At 40.7% G+C, this 24148-nt stretch overlaps 1 protein-coding gene across 3 annotated transcripts in view; it reads right to left on the minus strand.

Annotated features, from left to right (window-relative positions):
* BCAT1 (branched chain amino acid transaminase 1) overlaps window positions 1-24148 on the minus strand; it is a 69724-nt gene that overhangs the window by 13358 nt on the left and 32218 nt on the right. For 2 of the 3 annotated variants that reach the window (XM_080392199.1, XM_080392201.1), the window contains exons 3-10: window positions 19071-19271; window positions 17853-17909; window positions 15718-15828; window positions 14705-14824; window positions 12248-12411; window positions 10491-10633; window positions 3953-4038; window positions 1595-1735 (exon numbers count right to left, since the gene is read on the minus strand). In XM_080392199.1, the coding sequence (XP_080248325.1) occupies window positions 1595-1735; window positions 3953-4038; window positions 10491-10633; window positions 12248-12411; window positions 14705-14824; window positions 15718-15828; window positions 17853-17909; window positions 19071-19271 (1023 nt within the window). The remainder of the gene's footprint in view (window positions 1-1594; window positions 1736-3952; window positions 4039-10490; window positions 10634-12247; window positions 12412-14704; window positions 14825-15717; window positions 15829-17852; window positions 17910-19070; window positions 19272-24148) is intronic. The other variant, XM_080392200.1, reaches the window with a different exon arrangement.

Consider the following 24148-nt stretch of genomic DNA (forward strand, 5'->3'; position numbering starts at 1 on the left):
GCAAGGGCTGTTGTAGTGTTTTTATAGGAGGGCATGCTGAGCCAGTGAAAAGTTAGATTAGTTGAACTCATGCTGTTTTTAGCAGAGGCTAATCTAAGCCTTCCAAAAGATCTGTCCAAAACAGAAGGTATGCTGTACAGACAAGAGTAGTAACACTATATACAGTAGTATTTCATTTCAAAGTATATTGTGTAGAAACACAACAGGTACATTTACAGTACTTACCATCACTCAGGACCTGGATGTCTCTCATATTATCTTAGTATCTGATAATATTATTACATTTATTACATCCTATTAATTCAAGAAGTATCACTTAACAGACATTCACTGTACTTTCATATTTAATGTGTCCTGGTTTCAGCTGGGATAGAGTTAGTTTTCTTCTTGGTAGCTAGTACAGTGCCGTGTTTGGGCTATGATGTGAGAACAATGTTAATAGGACACTGATGTTTTTAGTTGTTGCTGGGTAATGTTTATACTAAGATCAAGGACTTTTTGGTTTCTTGGGCCCTGCCAGCAAGAGGGCTGGAGGGGGACGTGAAATTGGGAAGGGACACAGCCAGGAAAAGTGACCCGAACTAGCCATAGGGATATTCCATAGCATATGACGTCATGCTGAGTATATAAACTGGGGGAAGAAGAAGGAAGGAGGGGGACATTCGGCATTATGGCATTTGTCTTCCCAAGTCACTGTTATGTGCAATGGAGCCCGGCTTTCCTGGAGATGGCTGGACACCTGCCTGCCGGTGGGAAGTAGTGAATGGATTCCTTGCTTTCCTTTGCTTTGCTTGTGTGTGTGGCTGCTGCTTTACCTATTAAATTGTTCTTATCTCAACCCTTGAGTTTTATATTCCATTCTGATTCTCCTCCCCATTCCTCTGGGTGAGGGGGAGTGAGCAAGCGGCTGCGTGGGGCTTGGTTGCTGGCCAGGGTTGAACCACAGCATAATGGAACGAAGCACATCCATACATGCAGCTGCAATAACCTAACCTTCTCAATTAACTTTGTGCTGGCTGAATAGCATCAAGTCAGCTTAGTCTGAATGCCTGTGGAATTCTACCTGTGCAGGAGAAATCTCTCATATGGTGCCTAGTAGGTGGAAGCAGCTGTACGCCCTCCTGAAACAGCTCTTCCATCACAGCTGAGTTCCCTGCACTGGGGGGTGAAGAAGAGAGGAACCAGAGAAGAAAAGAAGGCAGCGGCTCAAAAATTTGGTTCCCTGCGAAAGTCCTTCCTCTCCTCACCTTTCCCAGTGCCTCGACTTCGGAAAAAATGTTCAGTAAAAGAAATGTGGGAGAACATAGTTTTCTATATTTTCAAACAGGCTGGGAGCTAGTAACTTCTTTTTCTCCTCCTTTTCCCAGGAATTAAGCTTTTATGATTTTAACTATTAAAAAATCCCAGAAGACGAGAAGGAAAGCTCTCTTCTGAAAACATAGCAGTAATTCACTTGGGAAACAACATACTGACACTGTTCATCTTTCCAGGAGCCTCTGGGAACACTCCTTTTCTAGCTCACTTCAGCTGCAGTTAATTATCATAAAATTCTGAAGAAAGAAGGAAGAGGGGAGAGAGACAGACATTTTCTTACCTTGCCCTTATATAAAATGTTAGAGATGGGACATACAACACAAGCTGTTCCAGCACCAAACATCTCCTTTACTCTGCCCTCTTCCAAGGCAGTTGTCAGGTCACTCATGGTGATATATCGCTCAGACACTTTAAATTCTCCCTGCACAAGAAGAATCAACCACAAAAATTGTAAAAAGTTTAAAAATGGTTTGTGTTTTTGTTTTCCATGTTTAACATCTCTAATAGAACTACTAGTCTAATGGCAATCAGTCAAGTTTTGGCTGTAATCATGTGATTTTTTCAAACCCTACAGTATCACACAAGACAGACTCTAATCGAAAGAATTACCATCAAGGAAGCCAGTGGTTTGTCAGATAAAATGCTGATGATTAAGTGGGACTTCCCTCTGATTTGGTACAGAATATCAATATTGCATTAGGGAATAACACAGCAGAATTTGTCATTGGTTATGTGACACAGGATCTAACTACTCATGGTCTCCAGCATGCTAGAATTTGTAAAAAAATTACTCAGTTATGTCAAGAGAGCTTTGCATTCCACTATCAAACAATTCCTAAGTAGAACACATTCTGTTAATTCCACCTGCAATGCCAACTAGATGTGATATATTTCTTTAATCTCTGGTGAAATTTCACACTGTAGCCTGCACACGGTTGTCACATAGAAAAATTAACTGTACTGCAAGTATGACTAAAGCAATTCACATTGGACAGTTTTAACATAGGGAGTGTTTTTCCTTCTACAAGTGTTGAAGAATGCATAGCAACTGATTGAACACATAGCAACTGATTGAGGGGATGTGTTTGAAGAAGAAAAATAAACATCGAACTGAAATTTTCATTCCACAGATTTATGTGGACTTCATTGTCCTATCAGGCCAAACTAAAGCTTAGTCCTTGTTTTACATGCAAGCTTTTTAATATGAAACAGAAGAAAACATGATTAGCTCTGGACAGGAGAGTATTTGGAAAGCGAGGCAGGGATACCATGTAAGTAGGCTTTCAGATAGGTTAGGGAATAGAAGTCAGGAAAAAGAGAACAACCTTTGTAGAGTAGAAGACACCTAATTATTCAAAAAGATCAAGATGAGAGTCTGGTATCTCACAAACAAGCCCCCCTCCCCCCAGGTGGGACTGAGAAGTGTGCATGTGTATCTGCACTAGGGGAATACCAATACGTATAAAGACACACAAGAGCTCAGCACAGGTCAACAAGTGGCACACGTGCACCACGAAGTACATGCCTAGCTCTCTTCATTGCAAGTTAAGACTTCAGTGATATAACTGTGAACTGTATTTCAGGAAGTCTTGGAAGCTGAGAGTTAATACCAGGGGAAAAGCATAATACATGCCTGTGTTATTCCTGTTACTCCTCCCTAAATATAACCTGGCCAAAACCAGGAGACAGGATACTGGGCTTGATGAGCCTTTGACTGTACAGTATTCTTACCCAAGCCACAATAAAACCTTTGAATAAAGTACAGGCAGAGTGAACAGCTTGCTGCATTTGAGATATGAGGTAGTCCCAAGTGTCTGAATAAGTTCTTGGATGGTTACATCACAGAACTGGAATCTGGAAGCAGACAGATGACTTCAAGACTCTGGCTGGATTTTAGGCTGCATGCTAGTTATTAGAAAGAAAGGTGGAGCCATGGGAACTAAGTAGAGAAATAGTGTGCTGATGACTGAAGTATAGCTGTGATCACACATGGTAATTGTTTGTTTCCTTGCTTTAAGTTGCTGGTACCAGTGGATTTAATGAGAATTTCCATGTAAAATTCTACACAGAGCTATTTTAACAAGTTTGATATTGTTCTGTGTGACAGGTGTGGGTATTCTGATGATGTTGCTGAGAATTTATGAATTAACATGCCATTAGTTCCCATTTTAGGTTAAGGGATTTCAGTACTTAAAGGGGGCTTATAAGAAAGACGGGGACAAACTTTTTAGCAAGACCTGTTGCGATAGGACATGGGATAATGGTTTTAAGCTAAAAGAGGGTAGATTTAGACTAGATATAAGGAATACATTTTTATTGGTGAGAGTGGTGAAACACTGAAACAGGATGCCCATAGAGGTGGTAGATGCCTCATTCCTGGGAACATCCAAGGTCAGGTTGGACTGGGCTCTAAGCAACCTATCTAGTGGAAGATGCCCCTGCTCATTGCAGCGGGGGTTGGACTAGATGACCTTTAAAGGTAACTTCCAAGCCAAAAACACAAGTCAAACCGATTCTGTGATTCGATGATCTGACCAGCTCAGTTGAACTTCAAGATACTGAACACCAGGAATGCTTACTTTCATCTATGTTATAACATGATAGTTGAAACCATTACTGCCAAGGTCAAAACACTCACCCAATTACGTGCCAAATCCAAAATGCTTTGTCTTGTCACTCCTGGAAGGATGATGCCATCTAAAGGTGGCGTTGCCAGTTCATTTTCTGTCAAACACAAAAGAAATAGAAAGACTGGTTGAAAAACAAACAAAGAAACAAAAAAATGTTTACTCATATTACACCTAACGTGAAAATTAAAAAGAAGTGGAATGATATCAGTAATGTTTCCTACCCTCTAAGAACACAAGTTACACAGATTCAATTACAATAAGTTGCTGCTGATTGTTTGGAACATTTTGAGTATACTTCAGTGGGTGGGGAAGAAACATGTTTAACACACTAATAAACATATGGCTAAAGCCTAGTAGTAGGTTTTACTTCTCTGTGTATTATGGATTTGCTGTATAACTACTGGGAACCACCAAATAGTTCAGTCTTCAAATTCAGAGTAGACAGGCACAAGGGAAAGCCATGCCTAATAATCCCAGGGCATATCATGACCTTCCCTGAACTGCTTTACTTCACTTAGCAATATGGGGTTCAATATACCTACCTCATAGTGTGAATATGAAACATCTATGAGATATTTTGAGGCCCATTTACTGAAGAAGAAAAGCAGTGGAAACCTTGCCAAATGCATCTTGAGAGGAGACTTCCTTAATCATCCTTTGTCTTCATCTAGACATCCTTCCCACCCCACACCCCCAATTTTCTCTTTACACAGAAAGAGCACTCCTAATAAAATTCCAAAAGCACCAACAATACAAATCATTCAACTAGTCTGGTTTGTTAGCTTGTTTTTCTTGTTTGCTCTTGAAAAAGAGCATTAGATACATGTTCATCTAATGTAACTAATGAAATGGTAGCTAAATGGTAATCCATACTTACTAAATACTCAAATTACAACACAGAAGTTTGTATGTAGTCTTTATTCTTCCATCTGACCTTTGCAGCAAATCAGAGTTAATCTTTTTATTTTAAACCATCACTTTTACTTTAAACCATCTTGTAGCATACTCAGCAGTTCCTATTATCAGAGAATACTGAGCATTTACTCTTTCAGGCAGCCAGGCTCTTTTAACAGTCTCAAATTTCCACTGAGAAGTGAAGACCTCCACAATCTTCCAGTAATACTCTTCATAATTTCTTTTCTAATAATATTCTCTTCCCAGTGAGAGTCCATCATCTTTCTTGATGTTATAAGGATACTACCCTGATCATTAAATCCACAAACCATTAAGACTTTTGATTCATTTTTGCCTAGGTCACATTAAAGAACAAGATATGTATCTTCATGTTTTTATTATGTCCCTTTCTGCCTACCTGCAAAAAATCACTGAATCCAGGGCTCCATTTGAAACAGACTCAAAGGAAACACTGTCTCAAAAATATTTCTGTAGGTCCTGTGAAAACTTGCAGCTGGGTAGAAGACAGAAACACGGTATTCATCCTTGGGCTGTGAGAGCAGGTTGAGCTCAGCTGCTTAATACTCTCTTTTCAGCAGTCAGCTAGATAATTCTGTGCAAAAATACTGCCTGCCAGCCAGTGCATACAGTGCTCCAGACTGGCGACAGCATGGGCTCTCTCCCACTCTGCAAGAGGGGACTTTGGGAGCTGGGGTGGCATAGGGGAAGTGGAGGATAAATAAATGGAATTACTTGTTGAATCTGCTGCTCGCTGTCCATTCTCTCAAGAAATGTCTGTTACTTCTTAATGCAGCCATCTCTGGATTTATTCATTCAGACTAGGAGTTTTTCCTGCCTATGCTTCCATGTTCCGTTTATGAGGATCTATACATACATAAGTAATAGATGTAAACTGCCATGCCAAAATGTATTTTAAAAGCTGCCCTAGAACAGGCTATACATTCTGCTCTCGTCTGACTCACCAATAGTGCTATTCCCTAACCTGGACTCCTAAGTACAGCAGTGATCTCTTCTTTCTCACACAGTCAGGAACAATAGCTTTCCTTTTCTGAGTCTGTCTAGCACCACTCCTAATCATGATGCATGCCTGGTCCTAATTCTGGCACAGCTATCAAAGGAAGAGGACTTAAAAACTTTTCATAAGCCACAGGACTCATCTGAACATCTGAAAACCTGATGTTCTGCATTTGTGACCAAGTTATATACAAGTGCTCCCCTTTCTCTAACAGAAAACCTCAAATAACATGGACCTTAATACCAAAGATTGTGACTACCCACCAGATAATGTCCTCTATTTGGTGATGTTGCAACATATCTTGGCCAGAACCTGTCTAAGGTCAAAAACTGTGGTGGTTTGACCTTAGCTGGATGCCAGTTGCCCATCAAGCTGTTCTAACACTCCCCTCCTCAGCAGGATAGTGGGGGAGAAAATAAGATGGAAAACCAAATTTGTGGGTCAAGACAAAGGCCGTTTAATAAAGCAACAGCAAAGGTCACATACAGAAGCAAAGGAAAACAAAAGATGTTACTCTCCACTTCCCATCAGCAGGTGATGTTTGGCCATAGGGACATAGGGCTTCAGCAGGCTGTTAATGTTGCTCCAGAAGAGAAATGTCATAAATAATGAATGCCTCCCCTTTGTCCTCCTTTCTCTCAGCTTTTACTGCTGAGCAGGCATCACATGGTATGGGATATCCCTTTGGTCAGTTTGGGTCAGCTGTCCTGGCTATGTCCCTTCCCAAGATCTTGCCCACCCCCAGCTTAGTGGTGAGGGAGGGGGGAATGCTGGAGAAACAGCCTTCATGCTGTGTGAGAACTGCTCAGCAGGAGCTAAAACACTGGTGTGGTATCAACACCTTTCTAGCTACCAGTACAATGCACAGCCCTATGAGGGCTGCTGTGGGGAAAATTAACTCCATCTCAGCCAGACCAATACAACAACGTATATTAATTGATTTGAGCTAGTTTGAAAAGTTACCAGGCCAAACCAGCCATCAAACAGCACTGAGCTGACAGGACATGGGAGTCTCGAAGCATTTTGAACAGCCTGCTCTGTAGAATTTTGTCAAGTATACATACGATGCCTACCAGCCTGGGGCCGCCCAAGGAACATCTGCTGCCCTGATATGCGGCACAGACGATAACACTATACAACACAGCATGCCAGAAAGCTCATCTTCTCTGTGAATTGATGCCAAACCAGGCTCCATATGACATCAGTTTGTCCATCTCCAAAAAAACAGACTGTGAGCTCACAGACTCCATTTGCCTCCCGAATAATTTTGATGGGCTAGAAGCCTTAAAATGTATAGTAGCAAAAAGGGGGGGAAAGACATTTGAAGGAAAACGTCAGGGTTTCTCTTCAGTGCTCCATTAAACTAGCCATGGTATAGGCATGCTGTAACAGTGGAACCCCATCAGAGTGTTTAAAGGGATTTTTAAAATGAGGTCTTGCATATTACACAGCTTCAATTTTTACATACCTGTGTTTATGAACAAGTAGCAGATAAGATTCCAAATATGGGATGCGCTCAGCACTAATCACACCATAACAGTGCTCAGAAATTCACTAAAATATATTTTACCAAAATGATAACAAAATGATTCCAAGAGAACTTAAGGTCAAGGAGACCCCAGGAAACCCTGATTTCACCATTATTAACAGCTGACTTCCTCTCCCAGTTGTTGTTTTGAACCTTTCTATTTCTTCCTCCTTATTTCCCCAAGGCTTTTCTTCTCCTCTCCCCTCATGCAATCACTCTGTCTTTGTGTCTCTGTCAATTTACTTTCCTCAGTTTCTTTCCCTTCCTTCTCTTTGTCTGCCTCCTCATTCATTTGCTGCTCTCCCCTCCTTGCTATTGCTATGGCTTTCTATAAGAGCAGAAGGTACAATCCTTATTTTCTTAGTAGTACAAGATACTTCTGCAGCTCAAATAATCCTCCACCTACAGAATGTTAAGCAAACTTGCCTGTTATTTAACCTGACTGTTCCAGAGAATCTTTTACCATAATTATTTTTTTAATTTATGTAAGGTATTTTGAAGTGGGCACTATTAATTCCCATTTAAATAACAGGAAAAAATACTAGGTGATGCCTGAATGCTATTCACAATGCCTCAACATTAAAGCTACAAGTAGAACTGAGATGGCTTCAAATTATTCTGAAGAAACTGAGCTTTCGAAAGTGCACACAGATTTCATAGTTAGCAACCTTCAGGCTGGACATATGTTTAAATTTTAAGGTTTTCCATAAAGTCAAGCCTATATTCTAGGCAGCAGAACAGACATTCTTGAAGGAAACTAGTTTCAATGTTAACAGCTTCTTGGGACTGTTATGTGCTCTGAAGAGGCAAGTGGAATGGACTGGTGACCAAAATTCTCACTTTGTGAACATAAACTGTAAACAGTATTTGATGAATGAAATACAACACTCCTGTATTCATGCAACAGCAGAGATCCAGATTTGGGCATATTCTAAGCCTCAGCCACAGCAGCAGTGGGCATATAAAAGCAGCATAGAGCATGTCATGTTACTTTACCAGAAATTGAGTAGTTTCCTCCCCTACTCCTTCCTCCATGTTACAACCAAAACATTTTTCCAGGCTCCTCCTGCTGCCCAAGGCAATGTGTCATGTTTAGTCACTAATGCTATAACTGAAAATCAGCAGCAAAGGCGTTCAAGAAAAGCCTGCTCTCATGGGAAGCATAGATGTCCTTTAGCTAGGCTTTGCTGGGCTGAGTCTTTGATTTGTTATAAACCAAGGAGAGCAGTTCGGACTACTCCGAAGTGACCTCTGAACACACAAAGGGCTTCTTCTTCTTCATGAAGACCTGCAATTTCTGCCTCGCTGTTTTTATGTTAGCTCCCTCTCTCAGCTGCAGAATTTGCATAACAAAACAAAACCACAGCCTAAGTAAGTATCCTTTGTGAAGCGACAGTAATGGCAAACACTTTTTAAATTACAATGTAAAGCCGTAGGCAGGTATGGGATGACACACTTTGGCAGCAAGAGTGATTCTCAACCAAAGATATCATAAATTAAGCATTAATCAACACACCAGGAGACAGCAAAGTGCTCCGATGATGCTAATGACCATGTCGTGTGAAATGGCAGGTTTGCTAGTACACAGTTAGCTTGGGTAGCATGAATTACAAGTTGTTTGCTACGGCCACCTCACAATAGTACTATTCAGTAATGCACTGGTAACACAGTGACTGGCAGATCTTTGGAACAGTACGGTGCTGCAGCTGGATAATTCCAGCATATTCCTGGTTTAAGTACAATGAGAACATTGAATTCTAATTATGTCCCCCCGCTTCAGTGTCCTTTCCCTGGGCCGAATGAGCCAAAATCTATTTTTGTGTCTCTCCAGTGAAGTTATACAACGCATGAATTTGACCATCTAGCTACACTGGCAAATCTACTGCTGCTATAACAACAAGATTTCCCATATTTATAGTTTCATTCACAAGACTGCACAGACTCATTCAACACTGAGAGAGTGTCACCCCTCTTATAAAAGAGGCAAAGATTTTGCAGAAGAACAGATAACAAAACTGGAGATGGGAGTCAGGATTCCCATTACCCTACGTTATGCAAACAACACTGCTGTCCCCACAGAATATTGCCTCTGTACTGCAGCTAAGCACTGTCAGAAAAATGTCAATTTTCAAGGGTACCCACAGCACTATGATGAAACCAGAGTCTGAAACCTGCATCTGCTGCCATGCAGAAGTTCAATAATGCTACATTTTCATGGAGGGCCAGCCCTCACAGAAGTCAGAAGGTGTCCTTTAATTCCACTTGCCTATACGCTGGCTCAATCCTTTAAGGACTCAGCCATGCAGTCTTCTGAACCAGTTTTCAACTGTAGCTATTACTTCTCAAGCACTGAATACTTGCATGCCCAGTGAACATTTTTGAGATACCTAAGCAGTTGGCTGCTCATTAACTAGACAGTTTTCTCATCAGAATGTACACTGCTCAGAGATGACTGTGGGAATAAAGAGGTAAAAATGGTTTCAAGAACGATGGTATACCTTCAAAGCATCATTTGAGCATTAGTGATGCAGAATGCTGACTGACATGTTTCTCTCTGCCTCCACTGGACAGAACTTCAAATTCTTCAAAGAAAGAGCAGCGTTCTTCATCGGTTGGATGCAGAAATACTTTTGATTATGCTTCAGGAACACTTGACTTGCCAGAAAGTGATGATGGGAACCACACATGCCCAAAGCCACAGAGTTTGAAGAGTTACACAGCCATAAGGTGTTTTCAGTATGTCTGCATTGTTTCTGACCCAACACCTCCTTCAAGACCAAGCATGCTGCTAGAGTTGACGCCAAACCTGTAGTGTGACCTTGTGCATGGCTAGACCATACCCTTATGAGCACGTGGACTGGCCCAGCAGTGTCGTATATTATCAGTAGGCAGTACTGACAACTGCTCCAGAATCTCCTCTTTCACAATGGTATAACTGTCACTTACGAGTTTTCAGAAAAGAACAGGCATTTCCTTTGTTACATAATCTTCATTAAAAAGCTTATGACCTGCACTCTAATAATCATTTTGTGGATTACAGTCCCAGCTGCCTACTCTGTTAAAATTTTCATGTTCTGTGTTACTATACCTCCATCTTCATTTATCCAGTAGAGAAACAGATTCATTGTTCCAACTTCAGTTATTTGGTGATCTTCTCCATAGAGCCACAAAACCTGCTGACAGCCTAACTCCAGGGCTTCTTGCTGGGCATAAATAGAAGAACCATAATTCCTTCAGAAACAAAAAGAAATATCAAACAGTTATGAATATCTGCTTAGGTATTTTCTGATTTCTGTGTGAGGTTTTGTGCACATCTACCTCACAAGCAAGTTCTCTGCACAGTCATTGGTTATCCCTGGAATATTTCATTGGAAGTACTCTACTAGCATTTTACTACATCATTTGTATCTACAATCCAAAAACTTTGAAGGGCTGAACAGCATCAACAGCTCAAATGTATCCATCCAAATTGTCTTCAAATTATCTCTTGTTCTGTTTTCTGGACATTCTAATCATTGCAATTAGACACCTTACGAAAGCTTTTATCTTTATTTAGCAGTTGGCATCCTGGAGAGAGCAGCAATTCCTATCCAGCTCATGCTTTTAAAAAAAGCAAAATAAACCCATCCACCTCATCCCATATATGTCAGATGAACAGATGGGTCATATAAGTCAGATGAACCTCTTGGAACACAAAAATCACCAAAGATGAGTTGTTTCTTTTATAGTGAAAGATATTCACAGAACTAGTAGCTTCAGGAGCTGCAGATGGGCCTTGATGAATTCCACACCCTTGAGGAGCAATTTTTCCCTAAAATGCTGCCTAGAACCTGACTGAATAATATGTTTACTTTGTAGATGCTTTGAGGAGGGAGGGGAAACCCTTTGCTTCCGATGTTAAAACAACCATGAAGACCCAAAGTCAGCAGCTCCAAAGTGCTGGCCACACTGGAGTTGGAGTTCTCACCCCTGGGCACAAACCAAGTCAGTAGTGACTCCGGACTATTCCTTTTTTCACAGATGATGTATGAAGGATGCACAGGAAACAATTAATATATTCCTAAAACTTAGCAAAAACTCCACACACAAAAAAAAAAAAAAAAAAAGAAGAGCAAAGGTCTCAGAACATCAGACTGAACGAAGGAAAGCCATTTTCTTGCCCTTTGATTATTTTACTTGTTCAGTTGAGCACCACTTGACAACTACTAACTTCCTGCCTAGAAAAAACTCCCAGGTAGAGAAATAAGCTTCATTTAAACCAAAGAACAAGGATGTATAATTGAGTCATTTATTTAGCCAGATCCAAGTTGCTTGCTCCAGTCAAGTCCTAAGCAACTTCACCCAAGTCAAGTACTTGGACATTAAGAATTATGTCTCTACCTAACTTGTGCTTGGGCCTAGTTCAGCAGAAAACTGCCAGACTGTGTTGAAGTCGATGCAGATAATTGTCTCATGCTTTCCCTTACACACCCACACCCTCCTAGCTAACTGCAGATGGCTTGTCAAGACAGTCTGCCGAGGAAGGAGGTCAGCAGTCAGTGCTGCCCACTGCCCTGTTGGCAGCAGGCTGCTATACTGAACGATGCATCGAAGAAGTGATATCTTTAGGGTCAACTTCTGCAAGGGGAACAGGCGAAGTATTTCATGGACACCTTTTGGGTTCAGCTCCTCAGCTTGAGATGCGGCAACATTGCATAAATATATTTGCAAAGTACAGTTTAGAAATTGTTATAGTACATTGTTTAACTGCTACATTTAATACCTCTACTGCTAGATTAGATACTTCACTTAAAAACAAATCTCTTTTGTGAGCTATGTAGAAGATGCAGAATTATGTTTTCTTACCCTCCGAGTTTGCAGTCCCCTGTTCCTCCTTTCCAGGCTCTTACATATTTTGGATCTGCCCATAAGGATATTGGATTAAAGCTTCCACTTGAAAAGTAAGGGCCCACAGGGCTCAGTATGACATACAGTAGGGCTTTAGTTGGCTTCTTCACTCCAAGGGATGGCTGAAAATACGGAATGTAAACGAATCAAAAGTTACTGGTATATACTTCACTCCAAACCCCGGATGCTGCACAATTAGCTTTTGAAACACTAGTTTCAGAACTGCAGCATGAGAGTGCTTTTACCAGAAAAATGCAAAGTGCTGCAATGAAAAGAAAATATTTATATAACTTTCCCGCTATTCAAGGAACATAACAACCCATATTGTCACCATTCACTTACAGCTGTTGAATTTACCTATATATTATTGAAATCTTCTCAAACAGTTTCAAGATTTTGAGAATTCAGAAATTAGCTTAACAAGACACTAAGTAAGTACATGAATTAATCACAGCAGAAGCCTGCAAAGCCTTCTGGGAGGAGGAGTGGCAAGGACCACTGCTAGCAGTAACAGCAGTGGAGGAACCACTGTCAGCTGCACTAGTGATGAGAATTAGCCAATGGCACTTAGAACTGGCAGTGGCAGAGTTGAGTTCTGGCTCTGTGAACGGCTGTGTGACAAGCTAAGATGGTTTGCCTGCTGGAAATGGTTCACACCATTGCACAGGAAATAACCTGGGATGTGTCACTTCACACACACACCCCCTCCCTGAGAGATGGCTTCCCACACTTCATGTCATCACCATCAATACTTAAAGGTGGAGGCGAAAAGTCTGGCACCGGGCAAAGTCTGAATCCTGTGGTAGGAGACTCGGTTTAACTATACAATTAAAGCTCAGGACTGACCACAGAACCGCAGAATGATTAAGGTTGGAAGGCACCACTGGAGATCACTTTGCCCAACGCCCCTGCTCAAGCAGGGCTACGTACAGCTGGTTGCCCATGATTCTTGGGATCTTCTACGCAACTGAATGGGTTAATATCTTGTCTCCACTCAGAGAAACCAGACTTGTAAAAAGAACAAGCTCATCTTTGGTGTCTAAGATTAGGTCTCCACTGAAAAAAAGTTATTGAACTTAAATCTTTAGGACCAAAGGTCTAATGAAAAGGCTGCACAAAGCACATGAAGCTAAACTGGGAAGTGGGAGGGAAAGTCATAGCGTCATATGGAACTACTAGAAAATTCAAACAAGCCTTCCTCAGGTCCTGAAAAGTTTCTTTTGATTTCTGTCTACTTTAATCCTTCAGCAAAGCTTCTAACAAGATTAATTAAAAGAGAGCTTGATATTTTTCCTGATTCTTACATGATCAATCAAAAGATTGTGCTGACTGGGTTTCCTAATTGTGCTGATTCATAAAAGATTAGCAGGACATGCAAAGCAAAAACAACATATGACATAGCAGAAAGGCCAGGTATGTCGGCTAACGTGAAACAAAGCTCAAGAGCAAAAGAATTCCCAAAATCAAAAACAACGTGGGAAAATTAAAATTTTAATATTAATACTTTGCAGTCACTGAGTGGAGACCCTTCCCACCTGAAAGAAAATCTGCAACTAGTGTACAAGCATCAAATTCATGGAGTCCTAAAACACATATGAAATGCATAATGCTCATATATAACTACTTAAAGATATGGATATTGCAGAAGAGTAACTTGCCTAGTTGGGAACTATACATTCTTTAGCTTCCTTACCCTATGTTCTACCATCATAGGTTTCCATCTTGCCACTGCTAAAAAAACCCCACGCTTAAAGGTTTAATTAAAATACATTCCCTGTTTCTTAATTCCCTTTATAAATACTATTGGTTTGACTCACACCCACGTGAAACTCAGAGAGTACACACTAATACCTAGATGCTAAGGAGCCACTTATAAACTCAGGTTTATCTGGGTTCAAGGATAAACTGACACAAGAACTTGTTCTTAGTTCCATCAGAAGTGACTCTCAGAAGACCCATCTTAACTGACTGAGTAGAATCTTCCAAAATCTCCTCACTAAGGTCAGGATGGAGGTATGAGATGAAATCAAAAAAATCTACACAGCAAATTTCTGTTCCCTCACATTTTTTCCGGATTATTAGTATTTTAAAGGCATACATTACCATGTCACAAATTATTATCCTTTTAATACGGAACCAAAGATAAAACCTAAACGTTGCCATTACCACTCGGAATAGCTGTGCCAGTTTACTTTCTGTGCTCTGAATCAATGTGTCCACTAGGTGGCGCTGCGGCCAACAGAAATTTTGAAGCGGCGCTACAGGCGACCAACGCAAAAGAAAACGCGTAAAATATTTGCCCCTGACCCGTAATACTGTTATCTAGTGACTGCTGCGTATTTCTCTTTATGGATGGAAGGTTTTGCCTCATGCTTAAATACACAAAAGTTAAAAGGGGAAAAAAACGTTTCACACCTCAGTTCCAATTAGGGTAGGACGGATATACAGGCTGGCAGCTGTCGAGTACGGGACCCACTCCTTTTCCACTTCCACAAGCTTCCGGATGCACTCTAACAGCTCATTCTGGTCAAAAGACTGAGAAGGAAAAGCAAAGGGAGAAAAGAAAATGGAGAAATACAGCCTGAGCCTCTGTGCTGTTTGCAGATCCATACGCTAAGGGGAACATTTCATCACCATATGTAAGAGTGACAGTCCATAGGGGTTCATAGGACTACATCATCATCCTTGAGTTCATTTCTTATGGAATTTAAGATCCCACGGTCTTTGACACTGTGCCTTTTTATACAGTATGGTGAATGCCCTCCTTCTGCTACAAAGTATCCTCCTGCGATAGCAAAAAGGGGCCATCAACCCTTCTTGCCTCCAAAGCACACCGAGAGAACTCTGTGCAGCCACCACCTTCACTTTGGCACGCTGCAAGCTATGGCACCACCTCTTTCACAGAAGAGTGCTGTGGGTTATAACTCCAAGGGGCCCACCAAGTCTCCCACTTTTACAAAGCTGCAAAGTTCTTACAGTAATAAAACTAGTAAGTGCAGGAAGAAATTCACTGGCCAATATACAACTGCTGAAAGCAGTGTTAAGTTGCTAGCGACACCAGAAATGAAGGCGTTCAGAGGCTGAAGGACTTAACTGAAGTAGAAAGAAGGAATAACATTAGCGCCAGAACAATTTCATTAGCTGTCTGCATGCAAATACCTGCAGAACAGCATTCATCCCTCAGAAACAGACTGTGTACATCTGAGGCAGCAGGGAGGCAACCAAGAAAGCAAAACACTGTTGTGATTGAAAAGAAAAACACATTTCAAACAGTTCACTGCAGAAGATCTCTTGAGAACGTTTAACTGAACTATTGAAGAGTTAGGGTGTTTGATAATTGTTATGTTACTGTAAAGTTTCAGAGAATTGCACTCTGAAAATGAAAATTTGCTCTGACTTAAGGAGAATAAGGTGCCTTGGCTACATACTGGCAGAGTTGCTCGTCTTGCTGATCGTGCCATCCTGTCCATGTTGAGGGTTGGCCGGAACAGGCGGATTTTACCATCTACTCCTCGGTAAGCCTTCATTCCTTCAAACAACTACCAAGCCAAAAAGGAGGGAAAAGAAATCAAATAATAATTGAGACATGTTATCCCATGGTGATCAGTGTAAAAGCAGAACACACCCTTTGGAAATAGAACTTCACTTTCCTGCTAACTAGTTAATCCTTGCAACAGGCTCCTGTTGAGGTAGTATCATGAAGTTTATTCTACAAAGACAACCTGCCTATGCTTCAGATACATCTTTCTCTGTCAAGGGACTTAAAGATAACCAATTATTTTCATCATTTGGTTACAGCAATTAAAATTTGTAGCATGTGTTTAACTTAACTATTCCCTCACATCCTGACTTATACCTAAGGCTGTGCCAAAACAGTATTCTCCATTACAGAAAAGTTCTATAGAATTTAATTATATGTTAAGCATTTTTAGGGCTCTGTCCAAAACACATTTCGGTAGGAAGCATGGAATAACATAATCAAAGGAACTCTGTGGCAGTTCTTGCTGTAGCTGTAGCAAAACCTTTGTCACTTATTTCCCCCATGTACCCCTACAAAGTGGAAGGGGGTTTAACTAGCTTGAGAGACAATGCATCAGCCTTATGCTAGAGGAATAATGCATAAAAATATTTTATCTATACTTTACAGGAAACAAATCAGTCATAATTATCCTACAAAACTGCAGAATCCGGATGACTGGTGTTGACAATCAGTTTCCAAGAAACCTTTATCCCATCAGTGCCCTCCCAGTAGAGTGCTCTACAGCATCTCCTAACCACAGCAAAAAACATATGCCCACAAAATGGCCATAGTTATTTTCAGTTACAGATTGATACTTTCCAGTTATAGTTATAAACAAAACCCCACAACTATTATATAAGCTCACATTAATATATACACAGGTATTATTTAGATTAAATATTAAAGGATCACTTATGCCTATAGACAAGAGTTCAGATTTTTAGAATTTATTTCCTGAAGCATTTCCTTGTAAATTAAATTTCAATATTAAGTTCTATGAATATAACTGCATCACTGCTGTTACTCCCCCTAGGCTTCTCCTCTTGACTGTTCCAAAAAAAGTAAATGGCTGGAAATACATTCTATGTGGTTGGAAGTCTACATATGAAGTTTTTTTACTTGGGAAATAGAATCCTGTATTTTAGTAGAATATTCAAGGTTTCATTATTATTAAATTCTACAACATTTTCCCATAAGGATCAGTGAAATACAATGTTTAGAAAACTTTTGTGCAGTCCCATGACAGAGCTAGGTCCTTCCACATGACAAATTTTAATTGAGTTGTAGCTGGGTTGCAGGAATCCCAGCAATTTTCCTTAGGCTACATGCCAACTATGTAGCAGAACCAGAATCAGAACCCAAAACATTTTGCCTTCAGAATTTATTTTACTCCTATAGCAATGCCAACGTTATTAAAAGCTTTGTTTGCAGTTTTGAGAAAGAAACTGTTCCTAGGATAGACATTGTAGCTACAAGAAAAAAATTCTATCTTTATAAAGGATGGCATTGCTGGTGACATGTCTGGTAACTTTGGTATGATTTTTCTTGGGCCAGTTACTAAGACCACACTTCTGTAAAGCTACTTTCTTGTCACAGAACAGTTGTTTCCCCCCACCCTTCTCCCAAACACATTCACAGGACTTTTAATGAGAGGGAAGAGGAAGGGAAGTTACTACTCAGATTTGATCAATGGTTTGAGAAAAGTAAGAATCACATCATTACTGAAACACAAAGCCTTCTCAAGAAGTTAAATCTTTTTTCTCCAAAAAGAAATACTTTTAACCTTCCAGAGCTCAGTAAAACCTTTCACTTATTAAAAAGGGAGACAGTGATGTGTTCCAGAAATGCTCAACTTGAATAAAAGCAACTGCTGTGGTTGCTTGATGGTTGGTTGCTACAGTGGTGTGCAAATGGTATTATCTGACATGTGTACATCACAGGAGCTGGATCTGGAGTTCATCAGATCCAGACTATCACACTGCATCATGGAGGGCAAGGAGAAAGGGGAGGGAATGCCAAATTCATCATTTTTATTATACCCACTGTGTATTCATTGAGCCACAGCATTGGCACCAGATTCTCCTCTGTCTGTCCTCTTGGCTAGAGGAAACGTGATGCAATAAGGGTAAAAGAATGAAAAAAAATGGAAAAAAAAAATAAGAGCATATTCAGATTAGCAATGATTTCACACTGGGCCAGAGGCCGAGCATTAAAGTAATATGCTACTAAGAGTGAAATACAGATTTGGGACTCCAGCGTGGTTTCTTACTTCTTGGGCAGATCAAGAGCTGCAGCCTTGGTCACAGGGGCCTGCTGTTAATTGACATAGGACCTTTGGAGGCTTGATGACTACATGGGGAAAAAACAGCAATAACAAAAAATGGTGAAGGCAGGAGCTCAGGGACTGCAAGAAGGGAAAAACTCGATTCTTCCCTTATACCAGTGGTTTAAAAACCTATAAAGAAAAAAAAATCATTAAAGAAGCACAAGCAACTCCAGCAACTTCAGCGAGCACACTCCCACCTACCCAGAAGTGGGGGGAGAAGCAGGCTTCCATTTCAGCATGTGCCCTACCGTGGCTCTCACACAGATGTGAGTATGGCCAAAGCTGCTCTGGAGACACAAAAGGCATCTTTAGACAGTAAGCAGCTAAGCACAGAAACTGTTAACCACGCTGGTTTCCGACTTAACATTTCCCTTTCCAAAGTTCCTTGCTGATTATTCTCTGCTTAAATACACTTGTATATGCTGAATGCACCAGACCTAGCTGAGAGCTCTCCAGACTTTTTTGGAGTTGCAAACAAGCGTCTGTCTAATCTGTCCTGCAATCCAAGCTATGAACCTTTTAAACGGCTTAAAATAACTTTCACAAAGTGCATGTTCAGTCCCCAGATCAAAGCCACTCTTGGAATCTCATGCGGTCTGATCCAGTGCTTCAGTAAGTTACATCTGAGACAGTAACTGGACCAATCCACCAGCAGCAAACTAGAATGCTTTCTCAAATTCATGTGTCACCACCTTCACTACACTAGAAAGGTAAGTGAGCTGGAATCCACAGGCCAGAGTTGGTTCTGAGTTATACTAACATAAACATGACTCTCTTGTAAATAATGGAATTATTCTGGAAGGACATCAGTTAAGAAAACAAAATGTAACTCAGTACTAATAAACTTAAGACAGTAATAGTCCTTGTATTACAAAGCTATGGCTTCAAGAGCTAATGAAACAAAACAGCACTTTCCAAATCAATTCAGTACTCACTTCGATGGCATAATGCAGAGATGAGGAGGCTGGATGCAATGAAAGGTTCTCAAGCGGCTTAATATAAGGTTTCTCCCATCCTGAAGCCAAGGACCATTCAATTGTCAGCATATTATCAGTGAACACAGTTCCAAATACCAAACCACTGGGATCTGGTTTTTCCTTGAAAGTTGTAGCTGGGGTGATAATCAAGTCTGAAGCCTGAAGGAACATAAAGACAAAATTTAAGTGTATAAAAATAATTGTCAGACTCATGTAAAAATTATTCTGCATCAGTGAACACGGACAAATGCAATATTTTATCTGTAGGGATATTTAATGACAGAATGGTTAAAGGCAGCTAACTTCTAAGTAGCTGGCAAAGTATTTGCACTGGTTATGCATACATATACACAGTGCTGCTGACACCAGAAGTAGTAAGCATATTTTAAAGCACTGTTACGTGGAGGAAGCAGTATAAGGTACAAAACCAGAGAATTAGCAGGCAAAAATTTCTTGGACATTTAGATTAATACATCTGTACAAGTTCCAGAAACACTCAATTGCTGTACCTCAGAACATAAGCTGATCATCCGAAATTAATCCCCCTCACAACTAAGTAGATACATTATGCTCATTTTCCTTTAATACATAAAACCAATGAGAGGGATCAGAGCCAGCAGTCAGCAGATTACTTCGGTCACACTAGTTTGTTCATTCACATTCATATTTTCCTAGAAAGATCCCATTAGCAAAGAAGGCTAAATGTTTCTGTGCATGATGAACTGTAGAGGCTTTCTCTTACAAGCCACGACTAGCTGCAGAAACGCAACATAGTTTTTTGCACTGGTTTTGGCTGGGATAGAGTTAATTTTCATTATAGTAGCTCCTATGGTGTGAATCATCCTAAAGAACAGCAGGAAAAAAAAGGAAAGCAGGATCTCTGGCATGTCATTCCCCTTTTATATACAGATAAGGGCTAAACAGCTGGAGAGGGCTATGAAGTGGGCATCTTTAATCCACCCTCTCCTCTTTCTATGCCATCTGAGCATTTAAACTGTGCTGGTCAGAAGCAAGGAATAGTTCAACAAAAATTGTATTCAAAGCTCCATTTTCCTTCCTAACATGACTCAGAAAGCATTGACTCTTACTACAGACCCCCAGGTGAAATCTTACACCTCTATGTTGAGTAAATATAGAATAGACTGGAGCACAAGTGGTTCAGAATATTTTTCAACTGATACGCATGTGCACTCAAAAGGCAGTTCTGCAAGAGATATCACTGACTGGCTTCTCAGACTCAGCACACATTTTGCAAAATGAGAAAAAATCAGTCCCAAGCTTCTGAAAAAGAACACATGCACCCCTGTCTCTGTAACCTCATTTTCAAAATGTCTTTAATGAACAACGGCCTATTTTTTTATTGATTGGTTGGTTTGGGTCTGGGTTTTGAGGTTTTTTGCTTAATGGCTTAGATATGAAATTAACTTAAGAGCTGGAGCACATGAATAGCTAAAAGCTTGTTTCAAACTATCTCCAATTATAGGGCTTGTCTAGATATTGCATTAGCCTAGCTGAACTAATACATAATCTGATGAAACAATTACTTTTCTTAACTCTTTATAGTACCTTTTATCCTGCTGACAGTGAGTACTCCAGTGAGAAAAGCACTACTTAATGATGACGTAAAAATAAAAATTAATTTTACATGACAAGCTATTATTATGTGCTTTGGAGAAAAAGATATCAAAGACCAGTGTGGATCAAAATAAAAACCACAATGGAGTGTTTACAATTATTCACCATGCAAGACTCTTCTCAGAAAAACACTTTTGCAAGAACAGGATGTTATTAGGGCTTAAGCAAGGATGTAGGATGCAGTTATATCCTTGGCTTTGTCTGTGGACAGAACCACAGCTTCTAAAGAACTACTGCCAGTAATACTAACAGCTCTCCCTCAAGTCAAAGCTTCTGTCTCATCTCAGGTCATTTTCATTAAGGTAATTATTTTTACAATAAACCGGCCTGGGGACCAGAATTATCATACAGAGCCTCACCCCCCAGAACTCCCATCAGTGTGCTGATTTCTGCTTTTATGCCTCAGTTTGCTACTTCCTCTGTTGTGGTAACACAACTAGTTGAAAGGCTGCGTTATAAAACAGTTTGCTAAGCGCACTGGGGTTAACAAACAGCTTTGACTTTAAGGATGGGGAAGGATTTTAACTTGGCTCTTCTCACAGGCCCACAAGCACATGTAAAAGGAGTAGCAAGCTGCAGTCGTAAGTGAAGAAATGTGCTCACATGGGAGCATTTGGGCTTTCTTTGACCCAGTTTTGCCATCAAAGATATTTCTCCAGATTTGGAGACCAGGGGTTCAAGAGAACTTTGCACAGAGTCTATGTCATGTGAGTGGTAATTTAAAACTATGTTGTAATACAAGCGCACTGTTTTGCTCTAATGATTAATATAAAGATCCAGAGTCACTCCTATGCTGGCTCATTAGAGGTAAGAGGTTGGCCAAGCGCTCATTCCTGCAAGCTCAATAAAACAGGTACTCCTGCGTGACAGGCAGTCACACAGCAGTGCCTATGGCTCAGAGCAGTAGCCCACACCGCTTAGCTCTCAGCTCCAAGGACTGGGGACTTTCTGCAGTCACAAACAGAAATCACTAGACTGGATTTCAGGTTGAGTCACTTGAAGGCAGAAAGCCTGGAGAGCAGGTAGCTATGATTCTTATCCCCCAAAGAAGCAAATCGTTTCTGGACCACAGAGCTTTCTGGAGCTGTGCACTCTGAACAAGGAGCCCACCTGCTGCTTCTCACCTCCTTCAGCACTTTGGGAAACCAGCTTTCATTCAGGCATTTTGCAAGCACCTGACAACATATCAGGGATGACACTTGGCCAGCAACACTTCCTTCAAACAACAGTAGGAACACCTTGTAGAAGACCTCAAATACAGGCGAAACTCCACAGACCAGCAGGGCAACAATCATTAAACCAGCAAAAAGAAATTTTTCCTGATCCTTATAACCCTGTTAAGCTCCCAGGAGATGCATTTAAGATCTTTGTTGGCCATTACTTTCTTAAGACCCTTTCTTAAGGCTCTTCTCCCTTACTCATTCTATTGTATTTTTCTCCCTCTTTTTACCAAGCAGCAAGTACTGCAAGTTAACACTGTGCAAAATTACCTGAATCTTTAAAAACATTGGAAGACATTGGAATTTTATGGCAAGACACCATCAAACACTGCAATACATTCAATCTTTTTCTGTGGAGGGGGATGAAGGAGGGGGGCACTGGAGAACCCATCCTTGGAGTACTCTCTCCCACTATGTGGTCTGCAGCACAAAGTATTTCCAGGACCCTCAGTTCCTTCTAGGTCCCTCAGTAACAAGACCCCTACACAATATCTCACCTGGCCCACAGACCCTTTTAGCTTAACTTGCCCCATAGTCCTGTCCAAGCATTTTGTGGTGCTGTTCAAGCAAACCCTCAGAAGAACCCACACAAAGATAGCAGAGCAGGGCCAGGTCACTAATACCAGGAGTACTGATTAAGTATCAATGCATATTATTTTAATAACACTCATTAAAAAACTATGGCAGTGCTACCATGGTATCACTTATAAACAGCAATTTATTTATTTCCTTTATCAACATTCCCCCAGCCCTGAAAACAGCATATTAAGGATGCATTAGACATTGGCATTAACACCCATCCCGATCTCCACTGTTTGCGCTGCCAATACAAAGGGCAATTTTCAACTAGGCTTTGTTTTGCTTGCTTTGTCTATCAACATACTCTCAAGCACCCTCTGATGCTGCTGTCTAATAAAACCATTAAACTGGAAGAAAAACTGGTAAATGCAGGAACAAGAAGGATAAGGGAGATAAAGAAAGAAACAGATGTGGCACAGTCTGTTGAGTGCAGCTATTCTGCTCTTGTTGCCTAAAGTAAAATGACGAAGATGTAGTTCCAGACCTGCAAAGTCTCCATATGTGCCTAAGTCATAGCCCAGAGCACTCCAGTAAGAAACAGGAAGAAACAGACTGCCTTGCCTGTGGTAGGCAAAAAGGAGCGGTGGGGAAGCCAGCTGCATACTGTTGATTTTCAGGGTTTATATAGCAACACTGCACCTACAAACAGCCACTGTCTCGACCCAATGCACTTTTTTAAACATCTCCTCATTTGAAAAGTGCCTGCTGATTCTAACGCAACTTCTTCCAAAGCAAACCTTTTACCAGCCCAAGAAGATACATTGTGACCTCCAGAAACTAAAATTCACCATTTGATCGAAACAGATCTTTTCAATTATTAGCTAGGTCAAATTAAAAGTGACATGCTAGTCAGTGTCTATTTTAACCAAAGCTGTAGCAAGACATTCTGGTGCCCCTAGCCAAGATGTCAGTTTAATGCTTATCCTACCCAGCCTCTGCAACAGCCTTAAGTGGATGTGGAGCTGACAGCAGCCTTTGGCCAGAGCTGTTACTCTGATTACTGCATTCCTACCTTTCTCACTCTAGAGTGCTGTCTTGGGTAGATGCAGATGGCGAGTGCATATTTTGTCGTACTCTTTCCATCAAGTTTTGCCAATGCCTTCCCAAATGATCCTTGGCTGTGGTTTTCACTGTGCTGGAACTACTAGACTACAAGCAGTAGGTTGAGCAGCTGTAACAGGTGTCATTTATTTGATATACCCAAACTTTTCTAAACACTGTGCTGGGCCAAGCATTTCTATCCCTTGACTAAAAACAGAACTGGCAGCCCCAACTTAAAATAGCTTTCAAGTTACCTAACTATAACAGCAAGTTTCAGCGAGATCCTCAAAACATTAACATCCACTCAGTCAGACTGACTGTAATCTATTCTGATGAAATAAGTAACCTCCCCGACTTCCAGTCAAGGTGATTCATTCAAGATCACAAAGCAACTGCAATTATTATTTATTACTTATGCTGAGTTTGTAAGCACATCCTAGGAAAGATCAGGGCCTTCTGATGCAATAACAGACATGGAAGCACAGGCAAAATTGAGTAACTTGTTTTGCCCTTGCGCTTGTGAAGAACAAAATGAGGTTCAGTAGCAGAGCAAATTTTGAG

The sequence above is a fragment of the Falco punctatus genome, assembly GCF_963210335.1.
Source record: "Falco punctatus genome assembly, chromosome: 6".
Taxonomy (NCBI): domain Eukaryota; kingdom Metazoa; phylum Chordata; class Aves; order Falconiformes; family Falconidae; genus Falco; species Falco punctatus.